Source organism: Macaca fascicularis, chromosome 15, assembly GCF_037993035.2.
Source record: "Macaca fascicularis isolate 582-1 chromosome 15, T2T-MFA8v1.1".
Lineage (NCBI taxonomy): Eukaryota > Metazoa > Chordata > Mammalia > Primates > Cercopithecidae > Macaca > Macaca fascicularis.
This window is the reverse complement of record NC_088389.1, coordinates 71,603,186-71,623,561: the sequence shown is the minus strand read 5'-3', so window position 1 is coordinate 71,623,561 and position 20,376 is coordinate 71,603,186. Positions and strand designations below refer to the sequence as shown.

Genomic DNA, 20,376 nt, shown 5'->3' with positions numbered 1-20,376 from the left:
GGCTCCTAAAATGATCTCTGGCAAGCTCCCCCTCTCATCTCTGAGCCTTTGCATTGTTCTGAACAAGCACCAACAGCCGATGCCACCCTGGACACACACATATTTGTCATCTGAACTGGCAAAGTCCCATGGATGCACACTCCAGCTACGCTCGGCAACATGTAGGACACACACATACTTGTCATCTGAACTGGCAAAGTCCCATGGATGCACACTCCAGCTACTCTCAGCAACATGTACACCCCCTCTGCTGCCATGGTGGGCTTTTTTTTTTGGAGACGAAGTCTCGCTCTTGTGCCCCAGGCTGGAGTGTGATGGTGCGATCTCGGTTCACTGCAACTTCCGCCTCCCAGGTTCAAGCGATTCTCCTGCCTCAGCCTCCTGAGTAGCTGGGATTATGGGTGCCTGCCACCACGCCCAGCTAATTTTTGTATTTTTAGTAGAAATGGTGTTTCACCATGTTGGCCAGGCTGGTCTGGAACTCCTGACATCAGGTGATCCGCCCGCCTCAGCCTCCTAAAGTGTTGGGATTACAGGCATGGCCCACCGTGCCCGGCCCATGGTGGGCTTTAATCCACGAAGGGCTCTCTAAGCAAAGAGAAATGGTTGTCTTGGATGAAAGATGACAGGGCTGCTGACACACCATGTCAGTAGTAATCCCAGTAAGCCAGTAATCTCAGTAGTAACCCATCAGTAATCTCAGTAGGTCAGGCTGGGAAGATTCTAGGGATGATCTCTTTTATAGATGGGGAAACTGAGGCTCAGAGCCATTACATGCCTTGCCTTATGTGGTAACTAATGTGGTAGCATAATAGTGGAAATGCCACTGTAAAGGCCAACATGTCAGCTTCACAGGCTGCAGCTCTTTCTTCTATAATGGCTGAGTCCATGTCCAAGCCATCTGGCTGAAGACCAAGGAACCCTCCTGACAAGGAGCAACCCAGGGGCCTCTGTACAGATGATGTTTCAAAAAAAAAGGTCCTTTCAAAAGCCCCACAGTGGCTCTTCATTGCTGGCTATTTTAGGGGGTAGCTCTGGCTCATGCAAGAGGTTCTGCTTCTTTTCACAGTCCTGACTTGATCTTACCATTGCAGGCCAACCTTGGCTACTGCACTCACCCAAGCAGCTCTGACAGAAGTGTAGTTTTGGCCTGGCTACCTCTTAGGGCAACATGAGGTCAGCGTATTCTGGGGCCTGGATAGGCTTGTGGCTGGGCCTTTGAGACAAGGCTTTCCAAATCTTTGGTCCTCAAATTGTTCTAAAAAGCACCCATTTTTAAAGGATAGTTTTGGTGGTAGAGCCTACCATAAATCTCAATCATTAGCCAAGAGGTACCTACACACTGGGGGTGGGGCGTGTGCTTTGGTGTGACAAAATGGCAGTGATAAGGGATGGAGAGGAATGTGGTTCAGATGTTGAGAAACTGCCCATCACATCTGCTGGAAATAATAGTAACAAGTCTGGCCAGGTACCATCTGTAATCCCAGGACTTTGGGAGGTCGAGGCAGAAGGATCACTTGAGCCCAGGAATTCCAGACCAGCCTAGGAAACATAGTGAGACCCTGTCTCTACAAAAAATTTTAAAATTAGCCAGGTGTGGTGATATGTGTTTGTAGCCCCAGCTACTTAGGAGGCTGAGGTGAGAGGATCACTTGAGCATGGAGGCTAGAGGATGCAGTGAGCCATGATCACACCAGCCTGGGTGACAGAGTGAGACCCTGTCTCAAAACAAAAAAAAAAGTAACAAGTGTGAGGAGATGAAATAATATATGTCAAGAGGAATTAATAGATTATCTGGAACTGAAGAAATGAAGTTATTAATTATTTCTTGAAAATGCTTGCCTGTCATGCACACGGTAAGAATTCCACGAAGGGGTGTCTGTCATACGACGATGTGGGAGGATGAGGAGCAACAATGAGCAGGACTGCACTTCTTGTGTGTGTGCGAAGCGCTCCCATATGGAGTTTCACTTCCTTCCCACCTCCCTCTCCATGCAGCAGTGGTGGCTGTGTGGTTTGAGGCCAGGGAGGCATGAGAAAAACAGAAAAATCTAGAGACACATCACATCACAAAGATGAGCAGTGCTGCCCAGAGGGTGTTCTATGAATCATGATATCTCTAAGATGTCAATGAGTGATGGCAAAAGAAAAAAGTCCAGTAGCCAAATGCAGTTAAATTGGGCGGGCTACACAAAATTGAAGAAGTTTCTTTACTGGATGCCTTCTCAAAGCCTTTGATATGCTATTGTACACCGTAAATCTTCAAGGGTGGAGACGATGCAGTATTTTGTAAACTCATTTGACCACAGAAGGAAGTCTGTTTTCACTGACCATCACTCAGGACTGGCATTTTGAGGAGCTCTCTTGGCAAACACTGATCTTCAGATTTTTCTCCTTTTTGCTTCACTTCCCCACCCCGCTAAGCTAACTCCCAATCCTAGAGGAGAAGAGATGAAGTGCTAAAAATGGTAATTTTCACATTTGAGGGTAATTGTCAGCTAGGGTCTTTCCCCTCAACGTGTGGTCTGGGAACCAGCAGCATCCATATCATCTGGGAGCAAAACAAACATTCTCAAGTCTCCTTCTCTCAGATGTACCGAATCAGAATTTGCATTCAGCAAGATTCCCCCGGTGATTCATATGCACATTAAAGTTTGAGATGCAGACTCAGGGTGCTTGGTACTAGGCACAAATCTTAATAATTCTGATTTAGTGTATCTGGGGTGAGGCCCAAGAATGTACTTACAAAATATTTCCTCCAGAAGATTCTGATGCAGGTGTGTGTGTGTGTGGACTCCTGAGAAACCCCTATGGTCCAGGCACCCTGCTATAAGGTAACGGAACAGCCCTGTGGTAACATTTGGTTTCACAGCAGCACCTCGACAAGGTAGGTGATGATATAATCACCCTCATTGTTAGAAACAAGAAAATGGAGCCTTGGAGAGAGAATGAGAAGGTCCTGGACCAAGGTCACCCAGGGGTCAGCAGGTGCATTAGGGTGAACAAGTCCCCTCCTGTCTGTCCTCCCCACCTCACCAGTCTCTCTCCTCCCCTGCCCTAATCAGCTCTTCATTCACAACTACTGCATTGCTAACAGCCCTCTCTGAGTCTGCTTTTGTTTCCAGTGAAAGGCCAACAAAACACTGTGGGCTATTTGTGCTTGCTAATAATAATTCTGATTAGTTTAATTTTGTCAGCTGACTCCCTGGCAGCCAAGGGCCAACAGCAGCCTGCTTATTCAATCAGGGCCTGGCCCATTTTCTAATTATCAGCATCATTTGGGCTGTTTCCTCCAACAGGGAACTTGCTTGAGTTTAAGTTATCGTCAGCTGTTGCATTTACATGAGTAATGGATGATCTGTCACGTCTGTGTCTGTGTCAGTGTGCCAGGCTCCCCCTCCCTGCTGGAGACCAAGTGAAATGGCATGTGTTTGCCTGGGTTCCCAGGCTGCCGGCCATAGCGGCTGAACAGCAGGTCCCAATGGGAGCCATGAGGCAAGCTCTGGGGGTGGATGGATGTGATGGTCTTCACCAGGCTAGCCAAGGTGACCTCTTCCCAGCTTCTGAATTCCAAACTGTATTCCCACTCAGAGGCCTGATAGGATGACCAACCGTCCTAGTTTGACAGAGACCAAGGGTTTTCCCAGGACATGAGAATTTCACTGCTAAAACAGGGAGGATTGGTTACCCTTTGTCTGACACACCAGGGCACAAAAGCAGTGTGAGAGGATTCAAGATTTCCTGGGTGATCTATCTGGAATTTGGAACAGAGAATGACTGAGAGTTGAGGCCTCGTCTTTCTCTGTGAGGCCTAAAGCTTATGATGCATCCCTGATCTCTTATTTTGCTTTTAATGTCTATTGCTAATCTGATAGGATGAAGCATTATTCCCAACATGGAAATGGGTAAGTGGAGGTCTGCAGGCATGTTCTGAGATAAGGGGCGTATTGAAGACAGTAACCAGTGTGTAACCCCTTTGAATGGAGGTGCATCATCCTTCAAGTACTCTCCCCAATTCAAATACATATTAAGGATTTATTAGGTACTAGGAACCCTAAGCAATGCAGGAATATGTCCTTTATATTCCCAGCCTTCAAAGAGTTGACAATCCCGTGGGAGTGACTGATACAAATACAATTAACTGCATCTGCTAGGAGTCTACCTAGGGAATCAATCACTAAGACAGAAAAGAGGTCATGGGAGCTAGGGAAGGGAGAATTCAGGAACATCCACCAACTACAGCCCAGCTACTGTTACAGTCATTATCTCACTTAGCTAACATTTCTTAAGCACTTACCATGTGATTAATCCATTTCTTTTTATAACTCTTATTATTATACCCATTCTATGAATGAGGAAAATGAAGCTTTGAAAAGCTATATATCTTGCTCAAGGTTGCACGTTAGTAAATGCAGGGTCCAGGATTGGAATCCACAGTCTAAGACTTTTCTTAGGCACTGTATGATACTGACTCTCCTACCCCAGTGGGGTGCTAGATGGATCCCCAATACAACCTGTGTGGTCGATACTCAGTCCACATCAGACAAAAGCAACCAGAGATGTGTGGCTGTGCATGGTGGAGGCAAGGCAGAGGGAAACATGAGGTGGTGGTGGGGTCTCAGAGTTGCATACTGTGGAATCCCAAGGCATGACACCAAGAATGTCCCACCAGTGGCGTGGGAACTCTGGGAATGCCGATGTTCTAAGGGAAACTGGCTGGACAAATGCTGCCCTTCTGGCCCCAGCTGCATTCGATTCTAAAGAATGTACAACTAGAATGTGAAGCCAAATGCCTGATTCCTTCATCATCCTTTGAGAGCCAAAAATGGGTGACATTTATTATTTTATATTTTTCAGACTGTATTGTAAATGTCTTGAGAGCATAGATTTTTTACGCACATAGAATATCTGAGCAACTAGAGTTGCATATATAGAGTATCCATATATGCAAATCAAATAAAAATGTGTTGACTTGAGATGCTATGCCTGATTTGAACATGTGCACTGTAATAGTATTAGCAGTTAGGTATCCTAGCACTGTCAACTGTTGAAATGGTCATTTCAGCAATAGCAATCCACAAGCCATAAACAATCTACTCTTAATGGACACTGCATGTGCTAAGTATTCAGAGCCTGATAGTGTATGATTAGCCTCAGAAACATTCTTAATGTCTATTTCTATTCCTTTATAGGTTTCGGTTAGTGTAAAACAAATAGGTAAGTTCTGACAATTAAGCATTTAAAAAGTATAAATATTTACAAGCATTAAAATTAATTTCCCTGTAATTATAATTAACACACAAATGTAGGAAATATACTATTGCAAGCAAGATTTAAAGAAATATAAACTTCTGCGAAATAAAACCTGGTACCTTTCTTGCTCACTTAAACTGTTAAAAATTTCTGGTTAACCTAATTTTATCCCAGTCCCTCAAAGAGTCTCATGTCTAGGATATTGACATGTTTGAGGCCATTCTGTGATTCTGAGACTTCAAGTTAGTTCCTGGCACTGCCTTGGAGCCCTTTCTTCAATTATAGAAAATAACTGAGTTTTCTGACAGCAAAGAAAGCCTTTCTCTACTTGATAACTTACACTCAGCTTTTTCCTACAATGTTGTCTTTATGCTTTCAGGCATAAAGGAGAAATTGACTTTCAGCTCTATCTTGGTGTTTCTGATCCCTTAGCTCAGTGAAACTGGAAGTGTGAGTGCTTCCACAGCCTCTTCCGTCTTGTGGGCCTTTGGAGAAGTTATTTTGCATAGACCTGAACATTACTACAGAAGAGAACCGAACTGAAACCATCTAGGAGATCGCAGCAGTTTCTTCTGGCTCTTCATTTACATGGCCCTTGTCCATCTTTCCTCTGTCCTTGACATTTTCTGAAATTAGCTTTATCAATTGTTTCTAGTCTTAACTCCCTTGAGCTGTTTGCACAACCTTATCTTCCCATAGTGGCTGTTTACCCAAAACAGCCTTTATAAAACTCAGCCATCAATGAATTGTAGCTTCTTTCCATACTATTTGTCCAACTGCATTTAGAGACAACTCGGTTCCTACCTCAGAGCCTTCTAGAGATCTCTCGTGAAAGAAAATGAGGAAAACAGGCTCTTTTTAAAGTAAATATGTGAGACATCTCAAGTGTACCCCAAAAAGTCTTGCTTTGTTCCAGGACTACTGAGTAATGCAAATATATATATATATCTCTATCTATATATATATAGTATTTGATATATATAGTATAATATATATAGTATTTTATATATATATTTTTGCCATATATTCTCATAGCACAATAATAAATTTCAAGGTGAAAAACACTAAAGGTGATATGTGAAATTCACCATCTTCTTTGCCAGGTACAGGTACTGTACTGTATTAAACATATCTCTTATTTTTTGTGTTTTGATTCTTTAACATCAAAGTGGCCTTGTTGATCCTGGAGGGACTGCCCCTCCCAGAGCTAGCCAATTCCTAGTGATGGTAAACAATTTGCCCTCAAGCTGTTTACACAACAACCAATGCAAACCAATCCTGCAGAGCCTGCACCCCAAATACTTCCTCCATCAGGGTCTCACATTAACCACCCCAGGGCCAGGTATCAGATAACTAGGAATAACCCCTAGGCTCCAGAGATTATTCAAATTAGCCAACCCTAAACCTGCTTACTCTGTCTGGCCCATTCCTTCCCATGAAAACCACAGTGAGGGTTCTTGCCCATGCTTTCTCTGCTCCCTCGGTCTCCTGACTAACCCTGGTGCTTTCCCATGTGCTCTCTTGTGGCGCGGCATGGCTCTTTCTCTTGGGATGAGTATAACAAATTCTCTTTTCAATGACAATCATCTGATCTGTTAGCTTTACCATACCTAAATAATAATAAAACCTGGCCAGGTGTGGTGGCTCACACCTGTAATCCCAGCTTTGGGAGAACAAGGGTGGAGAATTGCTTGAAGCCAGGAGTTTGAGACAAGCTTGGACAACATAGTGACATCCCATCTCTAAAAAAAAAAAAAAAAAACCAGCCATGCCAGCCTATAGTCCCAGCTACTTGGGAGGCTGAGGTGGGAGGATTGCTTGAACCTAGGAGTTGAAGGTGAGCTATGGTGAGCTATGACCTTGCCATTGCACTCCAGACTGGGAGACAGAGTGAGACCCTGTCTCAAAGAAAAAATAAAAATAAAAATAATAAAACCCGTGTTTTAAAATAGGTACATAAAGAGAAAGGGATACAGGGTGGCAAAAGAGGACAGCCTGGCTCTCGTATTCTGGTTGTTCAAATGAACTTGGATGAAATGTAGTTGCCTTGTCAGTTATATTTAGCAAAACAGCCACCTTGTATTATATGGGGGCATAATATAGTACTCAATAGAGCCACTAAAAAATCCTTTGATCAAAGTGTCTGCATTGAGATGCTGCATGGTACAAAAGATGATGAGGTTTTTAGGGGTCCTTGACTTCTGAAGCACAGATTGAGTGCCACTGGAAAGACAGCTTTTGAAGAAAATGAAAGTATTCCCCATTCACCTAAACAATAACACTAAGGATTTAATCATATCAAATGTTCTCTATTCTAATATATCTCATTGAAACTGCAACACGGAAAACTCAGTGTGAAAAGCAAAGTCCCTGTGAGATTGTATTCTTATTCAGGGCTTTAACTTCTGTCACTACCTCTGGAGTAAAAGCTGCCCGAAGGCAGTTTTACCTGACTGTATGCCTAGCAGCTGGCACACAGTAGGTGCTAAATATTTATTTACCTACTGAAGAAATGTTTCTGATCATCTTTGATTAACAGAGTGAGAGATAATATAAGATATCAAAGATGCCCATTTAAGGAATTCAGTAAGTGGAAGAATGACTTTGGAGCTGAGAATTAAAGCTACTCCCTCTGATCCAAACTATTATATTCCCACTACATTCTGCTACCTCTTGGAGAGTAATCTCGGACACTTATTTGGTGACAGTGGACATCTTGGCATCTCCTGGCTGTTTGTTGACCACTAAACCCCATTCAATTCTGTAGCCCTCTGCTAACAGCTAGCCATCAGTGAGCATTTTCCAGGGATTGACAATGCACTATGACAAATGGCTGAGCTCCTGGGGTGACTTGGATACCATTATCGCATGGTGCCACTTACCAAAGGCTCGAGCTCCTTGCGGTCTATGAGGTTCATCTCTGTGACAAAGTAATAGAAATGTTTGTAGCAGGTGTTGACATGGGCCTCTGCACCCATCACAATGACCCGGTCGAAGTGGTGGATGTAGACGTGGACAAAGACCCGGAAAAGGCGGCACAGGATCTTCTTGCAGATCTGAAGGAAGTTCTTTGGGAAGGGAACACCTAGAGAAGAAAAAAAGAAGAAAGAATGAAACCATGACAGGAAAGTTCCTTTTCCTCTTTCCTCTAATATCAGAAAACTGTCTGAGGGCGAGGCTACAGGGAGACTGGCACCCCGTGTCACAGGAGTCATAGGGAGTGGGGGGTGGGGGTTGGTAGCAAACTAGAAAGCACCTTCCACCTCCTCATCAAGGGCAGCAGTTGCTGTGACTACAGCCAACAGTGGCCATATAGGGATGGAGGCCCCGTGTTGTTAGAGCTTCTAATTTTTCAAGATAATTCGGAAATTTAAGAGTTATACGTGGACCTACTGCATTTTTTAAACATTAAGCAAGTAACTTGAAGTTTTAAAAAGTACCATTAGTCAAAATAAAACATCTCTCTAAGTTACACTGGGCTTGCAAGCTACCAGTTTGCAAAGTTTTTCCTGAGGTATACTGTTTCTGAGGTGGGCAAATTCAGTAACTTTCACAGGTACTTTGCATCACACAGATTCCGCCTTTGTCTCTTTGAGGAAGGTAAGAGTTGGGAGGAGGTCTTGTTTTTCATAACACAGAAAGGGTGAGTGGTCATCGAAGTCACTCAGATTTCCCATTTGATGACCACTACTCCCAGCTCAGTCAAAGCAACAAATTGCAGGATCGCAAGCCTTCCTTTCTCCCTCTCAAACACTGCTTAAGCTGTTTTGTTATTTACGCTGTCCTTAAGTGGTGACATGTTGTAATGGGTTCCTAAGTTAAAGAGACACTGTTTGAATTCTTACTCTGCTCCCCTTCCAGATGTATGACTGTGGGCAAGTTGTTTGACTTTTGGTTTCTCGTCCGTAAAAGAGTGGTCCTAATAAGGTCTTCCTTACATGGCTGGGAGGGTATTAATGTAAGATCCTCCTACAGTGCCTAGAATATAGTGAGAGCTTATTAAATGATAATGTCCTCCCTTTTCTCTGCAACGTAAGGCCTGTTGTTATAAGGAAAAGAATTACTGGGCCCAACGCGGTGGCTCACACCTGTAATCCCAGCACTTTGGGAGGCCAAGGCAGGCGGATTGCCTGAGGTCAGGAGTTCGAGACCAGTCTGGCCAATATGGTGAAAAACCATCTCTACTAAAAATACAAAAAAATTTAGCCGGGTGTGGTGTCGTGCACCTGTAATCTCAGCTACTTGGGAGGATGAGCCAGGGGAACTGCTTGAACCTGGGAGGTAGAGGTTGTAGTAAGCTGAGATCGTGCCACTGCATTCCAGCCTGGGCGACAGAGTGAAACGGCATCTCAAAAACAAAACAAAACAAAACAAAACAAAACAAAACAACAACAGAATTACCCTTGTCAAGGAAAGGTAGAAATGACCACTAGCCTTTCAGCAAAATTGTAGAGCTGTGTACGGTGCGCGTCCCAAGTCCCCAGGAAGCCTGGGGAAGCTGTCCTGTCTCCAGGAAGCTGTCCTTTCCTCCACAGAAACCTAGTGGCAGCTGTCTGGTGAGACACTGTAATGGGATCACTTGGGACCCCGGCACAGGAAGAGAAGGAACATGTCTGGCAGGCGGCAGTGACAAGATCTGCCTCCCTTGGGTCCCAGCACTGATACTGGTTTTTCTTTGAAACAAAGTGGCAACATATCAAATGAACCCAGGGAGAAGCTCTGGCGCTGCTTGGGAGCTGACTGCCTGGGCAACAGATGCTGGGATTTGGGGTTGAGGGCGAGGTAGAGCTGAGGAGAAGGTGGAGGGTAGCCGCACGCAGAGTTTATGGGCTGCTTTCTCAGTGGAGAGGGGCCTGCAGAACTGCTGCTGCCATGCTGGGGGCGGGTCTGGAGTCTTTCAAGCCTGAGTCCCAGAAGTGCTGGAATTCCCTCTAAGACAGGTATGTTTGCTTCACAAGGGGAGTCCTGTAACCCAGCTGGTGACAATGCCAGGAGGCTGACATATGTTATCTTCACAACATATCTGTGGAATAGGTTTTATTATTCTTATTAATGTTTCATAGATAAATAGCACTGAGGCTCTGCAGCATGAATTCTGTTGCTAAAAAGTGGTAGGGCTGAGATTTAAACCAAGTCAGCCTGACTCTAAAATCCAAAAAATGGGTATTACGGAGTACAACTCTCTCTCTTGCCAGGTTAGAAGAACCACTTGATCGTCAAGCACAGTGAGACATCTAAAGGTTACTCTTCAGTGGCACAGAAACATAAATAAGCAAAAGAAAGAGGATGGGGACAGAAGGCAGAGAAGGGCAGAAAAATGTCCACAGCATCAGAAGCCACAACCAGAGGTGAGAAAAGGTCAGCTAACATACTCTGCTGCCCTCAACGAGAGTATGTTAGCTTTCTCTGCTCAGGCCTTAAGGCCATAGACCTGGGATTAACAGTAGTATTTACTGAGCTCTTACTATGTTTTAGGGACTGTGCCAAGCCCTTTATATGGATTAGCTGACTAGCCCTCAGAACAGGCCTTAAATTATTTCCATCTCACAGATAAAGAAATAGATTTGGGACAATTAAGTAGCTGCCCAAGGTCACCCAGCAGGGAAATAGTAGAGGAGGGATTGGGCCAGTTAGCCTGACTCCAAAGTCCACGAGCACTGCTCTGGGGCTCTGCACACACTTCTAAGCTCTGAGGTCCTTCCTTTCCGGGCAGCTCAAACTCCCTCAGGTATGCTCCCCCTTCTCCTCCCCTGGTTCCAGTCTCATGGAAGCTCACCAGATGCTGGGGGACACAGGGACTTATAGCTGTGCCAGTTTATCTGTGTGGTCCTTATAGCCAGCCCCTCTACCCTCCACACTGACTGCAGATAAGGCAAAGCTTTGGACACACTGCAGATGCTCATGGCAATTGCTGGCCCCCTTTAGATCGTCTCCAAGCAGCTCTGTTCTCCCCATCTCTGCCTCTGCTCAGCTCGGAAATCTCGGCTGTGCCTTCCATTCCAAACCTGGTCTCTGACTTGTCTCTGGCCTTGAAGGGGGTTTGCCTCTTGCCTATCCATTTTGGGCTATAGCTTTAGAGTAGTTGGTTTGGAATCTGGAAGACCTAGTTTAAAACCCTAGCCCTACTTCCTACTAGCTACAACTTATGCAGCCTATGTAGCTAGTAAGTAGTAGGGCTAGGATTTTAAACTAGGTCTTTAGTTTAAAATCCAGTCGAGTCTTCATTACTCAACTTTATTATAAAACTAATACACAAATTTACTTTGTAGGGTTTTTATAATAGTATCTGTACTGTGCTTGGCACTCAATGGGAGCTTTGGGAGTAAGTTCGATTTCATTATTTCCCACTTGAACTCCTCGGGTAGGTGGGACTCTAGGCTCAGAATCTCTTGGCTCTGGCTGCTAAGTCAGGCCCCACTCTTCCACCATTCCCTCCCTTGCATGTAATTCATTCTTCAAAAGCAAAAGCTGCGAACGGTTCAAGTCAAGACATGTTCAGCATGCATTGCAGTCACCCCAGGCCAACTCCAGACACTGCAAAGAGGCTGGGAGCCTAGGAAACCCCACTGGGTTCTCTGCTGAATCAGAGACAAAATCCAGCTCACAGGGAGTGGGGCAAAGAACAGGAAAGCTATATGCATTTGAAAAATTCTTATATTTATTGATGGTTCAGCGGCCAATTCTATAGTTTGTATACTATTTTCACCCTTTTCTCTTCTGCCTTACGGATGTCCAGATTTGTGTGTGTGTGTTTTAAATAAACCTTCTCAGAAGGTGGGACTTGGAAGAGGTTGTCCCTTCAGATGGAGAGACTTGGATGTCCGCCCCTTCTGCAGACTCTGGAACTTTCTCATTCTGTGTTACTGGCCTCATGGCAGCAAGATAAAACAAGATGCAGCTTGCTGACCCACTCCCTTTCCTGGCAGGCTCCAGAGAGCCACTTCATGAAAACTGATTGATTTGAGGTGGTTTTCTTTCTTTATGGTGCTGCAAAGAAGTATCCAATCTCCATTAAATAACTAAAAGAAAAGATAACCCCAAATGAAGGCTGATCTGTGTATGTGCAATGTCATTTAATCCCAGTGACACCCTGAGTAGTGGAATTATTATTTCAGTTTTTTGTCGTTGTTGTTTGAGAAGGAGTCTTGCACTTTCGCCCAGGCTGGAGTGCAGTGGCGTGATCTCGGCTCACTGCGAGCTCCGCCTCCCAGGTTCACGCCATTCTCCTGCCTCAGCCTCCCGAGTAGCTGGGACCACAGGCGCCTGCCACCATGCCTGGCTAATTTTTTGTATTTTTAGTAGAGACGGGGTTTCACCATGTTAGCCAGGATGGTCTTGATCGCCTGACCTCGTGATCTGCCCGCCTCAGCCTCCCCAATTGCTGGGATTACAGGCGTGAGCCACCATGCCCGGCCCATTTTTTTTTTTAACGGAAACTGAGGCTTAGCTCAGTTAAATCATTTGCCCCAGGCCACATGGGTAAAATGAGATAGAGATTTGGCTTCAAAACTCAGGCTTTTTCTTCAGCATCCTATAGGTTCTATGGTGTCAGGGAAGGTGAGGGATAAGAATACCATTTTATTTTAATTTATTCATCTTTTAAGGACAGAGTTTTACTCTACCCTGGATGGAGTGCAATGTCACAACACAACTCACTGCAGCCTCAGCCTCTTGGGCCCAAGCAATCCTCCTGCCTCAGCCTTCCGAGTAGCTGAGAATACAGGCATGCGCCACCATGCCTGGCTAACTTTTGTAAATGTTTTTGTAGAGACAAGGTCTCACTATATTGCCCAGCCTGGTCTCAAACTCCTGGGCTCAAACAGTCCTCCCACCTCAGCCTCTCAAAGTGCTGGGGATTATAGGCGTAAGCTATCTTGACCAGTCAAGAATACCATTTTATGACCTGCAATTAGCTTGCTTGTGGAAGGAGCTCAAAAAATACTTGTTTTAAAAGAATCCAGTTCAGCAGTTGGAAGAAAGGCAACTGGATCACCTCAAATGGACACTTGGCTAGCTACAACGGCAGCCGGGACCTGGGGAGCTGTGCATGGCTGGGTTGGAGCAAAGGGCAACCTGTGGTCTACATGGCACAACTGACCCAACATCAGGACCATAACCAATGCCCTCCTTCTGCCTCATGAGCACAGAAGATACGATGGACCCTCCACTTCAATATTCCCCATTATGTGTTTTAAAAGTCACGATTCTCGAGAGATCCTTGGCTAAAAAGAGAGGGTTCTGAGGCCAAATATATTGGCAAAAATGCTGTTTTCATAGAGGTTTACAATGTACCCAAGCATAGTAAAGGATCTGAGAATATCTGTAGGAAAAAGTCCTATTTAAATCTGGATTCCCCTTTGCTCATAATAGCTATTGATTTAAAACACAGAGTCTGTAATCAGAATTCCTAGGCTTCATTTCTAGCTTTACCACTTATTCATAATGTAGCCATATTCAGATGATGTAGTGTCTCCTATCCCCACTTTCCCCATCCTTAAAGAAAAATAGGGATATATTAATGTTATTTGTAGCTTAGGTTGTTGTGCGGATTAATTATATAAACATCTACAAGGGTTAGCGTACTGCCTTGCAGATAGTGAGTATTCTATTGTGAATTGTTAGTTTTAGTATCCCATTGACCAAATGGTCTTTGTAACACACTTGGGGATTAAATTCCTCCTGCCTATTTATTTTCAGGATAGCAGTCTTGGCATTAATACATCAATTCTGAACTTGCAAAGAACTTACAGTGGCAGGTACTGAATAAGTCCTGGAGTATCATCTACCTTGCATTATTTTCTACTAGTTTCTCAAACTTATGTCTTATATTGCTGTAAGTTCTCTGAACAAAGGGACTGTGTTATATACTTTGATTCCACCTTTGAAAGCACCTGGCACAGGCAAGGCAGGAATACTTCATCAATCAAAATTGAATCAGAAAAAAGCAGTGGTCTTATTTAGTCAAGATGTGAATCCATCATCTCCTGTTTGGGGGAGGCAAAAAATAAAATAAAATAAAATAAATAAAACCCACAGCAGAAAGGATAGCTTTTTGCCAGACTCTTGATATATATAGTCCTGGCATGGAAGGCTGCATGTTGCTTTTGGGGAGAAGAGAAAACTCTGCAATGAGGAACACTGTGATCCAGCCTAGGGTGTGGAAAGGAAAAAAATCCGAAACTTTCTTTTTATCACTGAAACCTTCCTTCTTCTCTTTTCAATCTTTTTTTTTTTTTTTTTTCCAGGTGGTGAAAGTTAATTTTCAGTCACTGTACTCAATTAGAAAGTTAATGCCAGACAACATTAACCAGCAGTCCTAACTGAAATAGATTGTAAGGGTTTGGAGTTAAATTTTGACTAGTCTTATAATAATTCAGACAAACCATCAGCAATAATCCCAGACTGTTAGATATTTACCTGTATTGATGATATAGAAAACAACCTTTGATCACAAGATCTCTAAGTGATCTGCAATCAATAATTGAGTCTTAGAACATGCCCTTCCCTCTATCCTACCCTGAACTACCGCCTGTGGCTCTTAGATTAAAAACTGGAAAATTTCAGACTCCAGTAAGTTGGCCCACATTGAGAAAGTGTTCAGATTAGTGCTCCACAGAGAGGGGATGGACATCCAGGTGTTCCAGGATAACCCTGGGCCTGGATGGCCTTGAGTCATGTGGTGTAGCTTAGTTTCTGCAAATGGATCAGTACTGAAATGGAGTTAATGAACCTGAAACAGGGCCAGCTGAGCTCAGGTTTTGGCACGAGCTGAGGCAACATGCCTAAGCAGAGGCCAGCATCCAAACCAATCACTAATATAAGTTTCTAGCAGGAGTCTGCTCACCAGTTAGACTCAAAGCAAGTCTAGAGTTTTCTGGGCAAACAGGCTAAGGAGGAGGCAGGCCAGGGCGCTGGGGTGAGGGTGGAGAGTGAGGAGAGTGCAGGCCTGGAGTCTCTCTTGAAGGCTTGATGAGACAGCCTTGTAGCCCTGTCTCTGTTGCTCATGAAGCCTTGGTACTCAGTCAGGAACCCGCATCTGACAGAGCCCTGCTGAGTTTATGAATGTGTCTAACCACAACTTTCTGATCTCCAAGCCACATTCAGTGTGAGAGCTAAATCGACTATGAAACGTAATAATTTCTCTGGAGCCCCATGCAGATTTGCCTTTCATCTCTGACTTACTAAATCTCCTTTCTCCCCAAGAAAATTTAATAAAAATTCCAGTAATTTCTGCACTTCAACCCATTTTTCTTTCTTCCTCTTTCCCTCCTGCCCCTCCCTTCCACTAAGCCCTCAAACATCTCATTCAATCCTTCCTTTTCAGGCACCTCTGAAAGAAAATATGTTGCCTAAATGGCTTGTGTTACTTATTTTATCTTGTTATGGAGGCCAAAAAAGGAAAAAGTCCTTTAGAACATGCAGAAATGCTTTGGTTGACAAAGGTCCAGGAGATTGGGGGGTGGGGGTGTGTGTTCTGAGCTGGCTATTAATCATTCCTGTTTTCATAATTTTCCCTTTTCTTCTGAAGAGAAAGGCCAACACCTGGGAATGAGACTCTGATCTGTGATCAGTGCTGGGCTGAACCTGGGTTTTTGTGGTCTGAAGAGTAAGAACCAAAAGGTTGTCTCCGGGGATACTGGAGAACTGCCCCCAAACACCTCAAGTTCTGCAAACAACTGGCAGAAGCCCCCTTTATTGATCACCTGGTTACTGCCTCTTCTTTCTTTAGAGCTTGGCTCAGTGTCTCCCATCATCCCCAGACCCAGCTTCCCTGGCATCTGCTATTCTGCTCCTGAAATTTTCCTGCACAGATCACACATGGTAATTCTACGTGTATCTGTGGGAGTCCCTGCTTCAGGTCTGTTACCTGCTCCAGACTGGCCACTCTGTGAGAGCAGGGATGGTGTCCAGCCTCCTCACAAATGTCTCTTTAGTGATGCCTCCTTTGTGGCTTGGCACCTGGAGCAAGGTGGGTATGGAATAAATACTTGCTGACTGTTGGAATGAGAGTTGAGCTCCTGTGCCATCTGCATACCCTGAAATCAAAGCTCAAAGAGGTGAAGGGACAGACTTTGGTTTTATAGAGCTAGTTTGTGATGAAGAGGGATCTGAATTCAAGTCTGTCTCGGAGCCTATCCTCTTTCCATTCTGCCAGGAAGCTTTGCAGGGTTCTACAGATCCTTTCATCTCACCCAAATACAATTGACACAACAATTGACACTTGTTAGAAGACAAGGTGGAAAAGGGGAGTTTGGCTTTTACTTTCTCAAATGTATGTGTCACTGGGGGTTTAGGACACTGGTGAAGTGCCTGGCTCTGGCCTCAATCCCACTTGCGATTCCAGCTGTGGGACTTCTGTGCTGTTTGCCCTTAAGCAACTGCTAACTTTCAAAAGCCTCTGTTTCCTTGTCTGAGGAATGGTGACAATAATACCTAGCTCTTCATGAGACCGTGAGGACCGAATGAGAAGCACAACGCCAGCAGGCACACAGAAGGCATCTGGAAACGGCAGCCGATGTCACCAATGCTAGGAAGACAGCTCTTCTGAATCAACGCCAAGACAGGCGTGGCAGGAGAGCAAATGAAACAGGACAGGTGAAGCTGCCTCTTCTCCAAAGGGTAAACTTTTCTTGGAAAGTACACCTGGAAGACCTGTGATACATGGGAATAGCATGTGAACTGTCCAAGGAGCTTCCAAAGGACACATGATGAAACCTGATGTCCTGGCCAATCCTTTGGGACCCCTGATGGCATGTCAACAACACCCAGAAGTGCCCATGTTTCTCCTTGAAACTGTTATTTATGTCTGAGGGCTTTTGTGCCATCCCTTCTGTCTTCAGAGTCCAGTAATAAGAGGGATGTGAAAATCCCTCTACAAGTCGTAAAAACAACTCATTCTCAATAGTTCACGAATAAAAACAACATCCCACACACGTGGAAAAAGAAAACATACCTCCTCTGGCAGCATGACTGAGAACACACCATTTCCAAAATACTCGCAAAACAAGATGCAATCGGATCACAAGGCAAAAACAAAATGAAACAAAACAAAACTTATGAACACCACAGATGTTTCTTAATAATATATATCCTCCTCCTCTTAGCTTATTCTCTTGCCCCTTCATCCCCATCCATTCTCCTGCCACCTGCTATATATATATACACACACACACATATATATACACACATACACACACACACACACACACACACACACACACATATACAGAGAGAGAGGAAGAGAGAGAGAAGCTTCATGTTCTTGCTGATGCTGATGAAAATTCAGCTGCGAGGATTGATTCCTCTTAGCAGATGTTTTGTGTTATCTCAGTACGTTCCTCAAGAAAGTGTCTGTTCGTCATGCCAAGGAAAACAATCCTGTGTAGCAGGACTTTGTTCCTCTGCCTAAAAAAAGAGAAAAAAAAGTCCCCAAACAAGCTGACAGCTGCAAATGCTTAGAAATAAACTGGCTACTACTCTGTTTTCCAACTCCCTCCCTCTGCCCCTCCCCAGCCCTTTTGTGCTATCCTCCAGTCTGTTATCATGGTGGTTGGGCCAAAAGAAAGACAAACAGTGGTATGTGATTATATGTTCTCAAGAGAGTCTTAATTCTTTCAGACATGCCATGTGCTGGGCATAGGAAGTGCTGTTTCAGCCACCCCAAGGAGCAACCATGAGTCCAGTGTGCCTGCTCGTCACACCTCCTCCTACCCCCCAGCGCCACTTCTGAGTTGCTCATCAGCATTCCCAGCTCCCAGATGGCTGCCTTTGTCCACTGCTTTCACAGCATGGATATGAAAGGAACAGTAGATTAAGAAAGACTCAAGACAACCCGTGAAAGATATTCACCATGGATTGACAATAAAAGCCATTAGAAACAAACTCTAGACAGTGCAAATCTGACCAGTTTGTTGAAAATCAAACGGGCCAAATGAGACAGATGTTAATGAACCGAGAACAGGATGTTAATGAACTTCATTGGTTCTTGAAAGTTAGGCTGAGTTTGATCAGGAATATAGGTCTAGGACTGCCACACCTTCTAGCTTTTTGATGAGCCCCAACCAGAATTTGAAGGCCAGGTTCTTTGTCATGGATATAATATTGTGAGTATCCTCACAAATAAAACTATTCTTTATTCCCCAGTAGAATCTTTCTTCCCTTACGTGGAGGACAATTAACACCAAGTCTTGTCTTGAACGGTTGCTGATCTCTAAACTTCTCTCCAGCCCCACTGCCTCCTTCCGAGCCCACCTCCTGCCTGGTTTATGCAGCTCCCTTGGAACTGAGCTTCCTTTCTTTACTCCTGCATTTCTCCAATCTCCACGTGGCAGGTGAAGGACCTTCCTAATATGCAAATGTAGCCAGGAAGTCTGTTTTTCTGCACAAAACTCTAAAGCAGCCTCCTACAGATTCCAAGGTGAAATCCAAGCTATTTAACATGCAGGCAAGACCCTTTATGATTTCACACATGGTCCACCATCATTTCTGGATTCTCCTAACTTGCATGTAATACTCCAGCCATCTGAAGCTACCATCCTCTTGCTCACTTGTTTCTGTGCGTTGCTGCATGCTGGAGGGTTGGTAGCTGGAAACCTCTTCCTCAGCTTCTCCATTTTGCCTGACTAACTCCTGTTTGTTATTCAAACGTCAACTAATTTATCACTTCCTCTAGAATGTCCTCCCTTCCAACCTCACCCTCAGTCTAGTTAGGCATATCATAACACCTGCTACTTCTTCCATGACAATACTACCACATCATCTTTTAATTGTCCTTTTTTTTTTTTTTTTGTCTCCCAGGAGACTGAAAATTGTGTAATGTCAGGGACCTTTCTTGTTCATAGTCATAGCCATGGCATCGAATGCGTAGCAGAACACAGTGGTTCTCCATATGTAATTACTGAATGCAATGGATCGAATGCTAATGCCCCCCTCAAATGCATGTGTTGAAATCCTAATCCCCAAGCTGATGGTACTAGGAGGTGGGGCCTTTGGGAAGTGATTAGTTCATGAAGGCAGACACCCCATAAATGGGATTAGTGCCTTTAAAAAGGAGGGTCCTGGCTAGGCGCAGTGGCTCAGGCCTGTAATCTCAGCACTTTGGGAGGCTGAGGTGGGCGGATCATCTGAGGTTGGGAGTTCAAGGCCAGCCTGACCAACATGGAGAAACCCCGTCTGACCTAAAAATACAAAATTAGCTGGACATGGTGGTGCATGTCTGTAATCCCAGCTACTAGGGAGGCTGAGGCAGGAGAATCACTTGAACCCAGGAGGTGGAGGTTGCAGTGAGCCAAGATTGTACCATTGCACTCCAGCCTGGGCAACAAGAGTGAAACTCCATCTCAAAAAAAAAAAAAAAAAAAAAAAAAAAAAAGAGGGTCCTTTTTCTTTTCTCCATGTGAGGTTACAGCAAAAACTGCCATCTATGAACCAGGAAGCAAGGCCTCACCAGACACTGAATCTGTCAGTGCCTTGATCTTGGACTTCCCAGCCTCCAGCACTGTGGGAAATAAACATTTGTTGTTTATAAGCCACTCCGTTTGTGGTATTTTTGTTGTAGCAGCCTGAACGGACTAGGCCAGTGAATAAACAAATAACCATAGAAACCTGAGTGGTGTGGGAGTGGTGAAGAACTTCCCCTGCTTGGGTTCCCCTTACTTTTTCCAACTCCAACCACTGGCCCTTGAGTCACAATCTGAAAACCACTGCTTGGTAGAAAGATCTCCATGGAATTGCTATAGACCCATGTTTAACCAAGTAATGTCTAAAGCGGTAAGGCTACCATGAACATTAATACACAGTTTGTTTTTGTTTTTGTTTTTTTTTTTTTTTGAGACGGAGTCTCGCTCTGTCGCCCAGGCTGGAGTGCAGTGGCCGGATCTCAGCTCACTGCAAGCTCCGCCTCCCAGGTTTATGCCATTCTCCTGCCTCAGCCTCCCGAGTAGCTGGGACTACAGGCGCCCGCCACCTCGCCCGGCTAGTTTTTTTAATATTTTTTAGTAGAGATGGGGTTTCACCGTGCTAGCCAGGATGGTCTCGATCTCCTGACCTCGTGATCCGCCCGTCTCGGCCTCCCAAAGTGCTGGGATTACAGGCGTGAGCCACCGCGCCCGGCCAACATTAATA

At 44.6% G+C, this 20,376-nt stretch overlaps 1 protein-coding gene across 4 annotated transcripts in view; it reads right to left on the bottom strand.

Moving 5' to 3' along the window:
- MOB3B (MOB kinase activator 3B) overlaps positions 1 to 20,376 on the bottom strand; it is a 202,616-nt gene that overhangs the window by 21,402 nt on the left and 160,838 nt on the right. For all 4 annotated transcript variants that reach the window (XM_074017358.1, XM_074017356.1, XM_065530433.1 and 1 more), the window contains one exon: positions 8,136 to 8,338. In XM_074017358.1, coding sequence (XP_073873459.1) covers positions 8,136 to 8,338 — 203 coding nt within the window. The remainder of the gene's footprint in view (positions 1 to 8,135; positions 8,339 to 20,376) is intronic.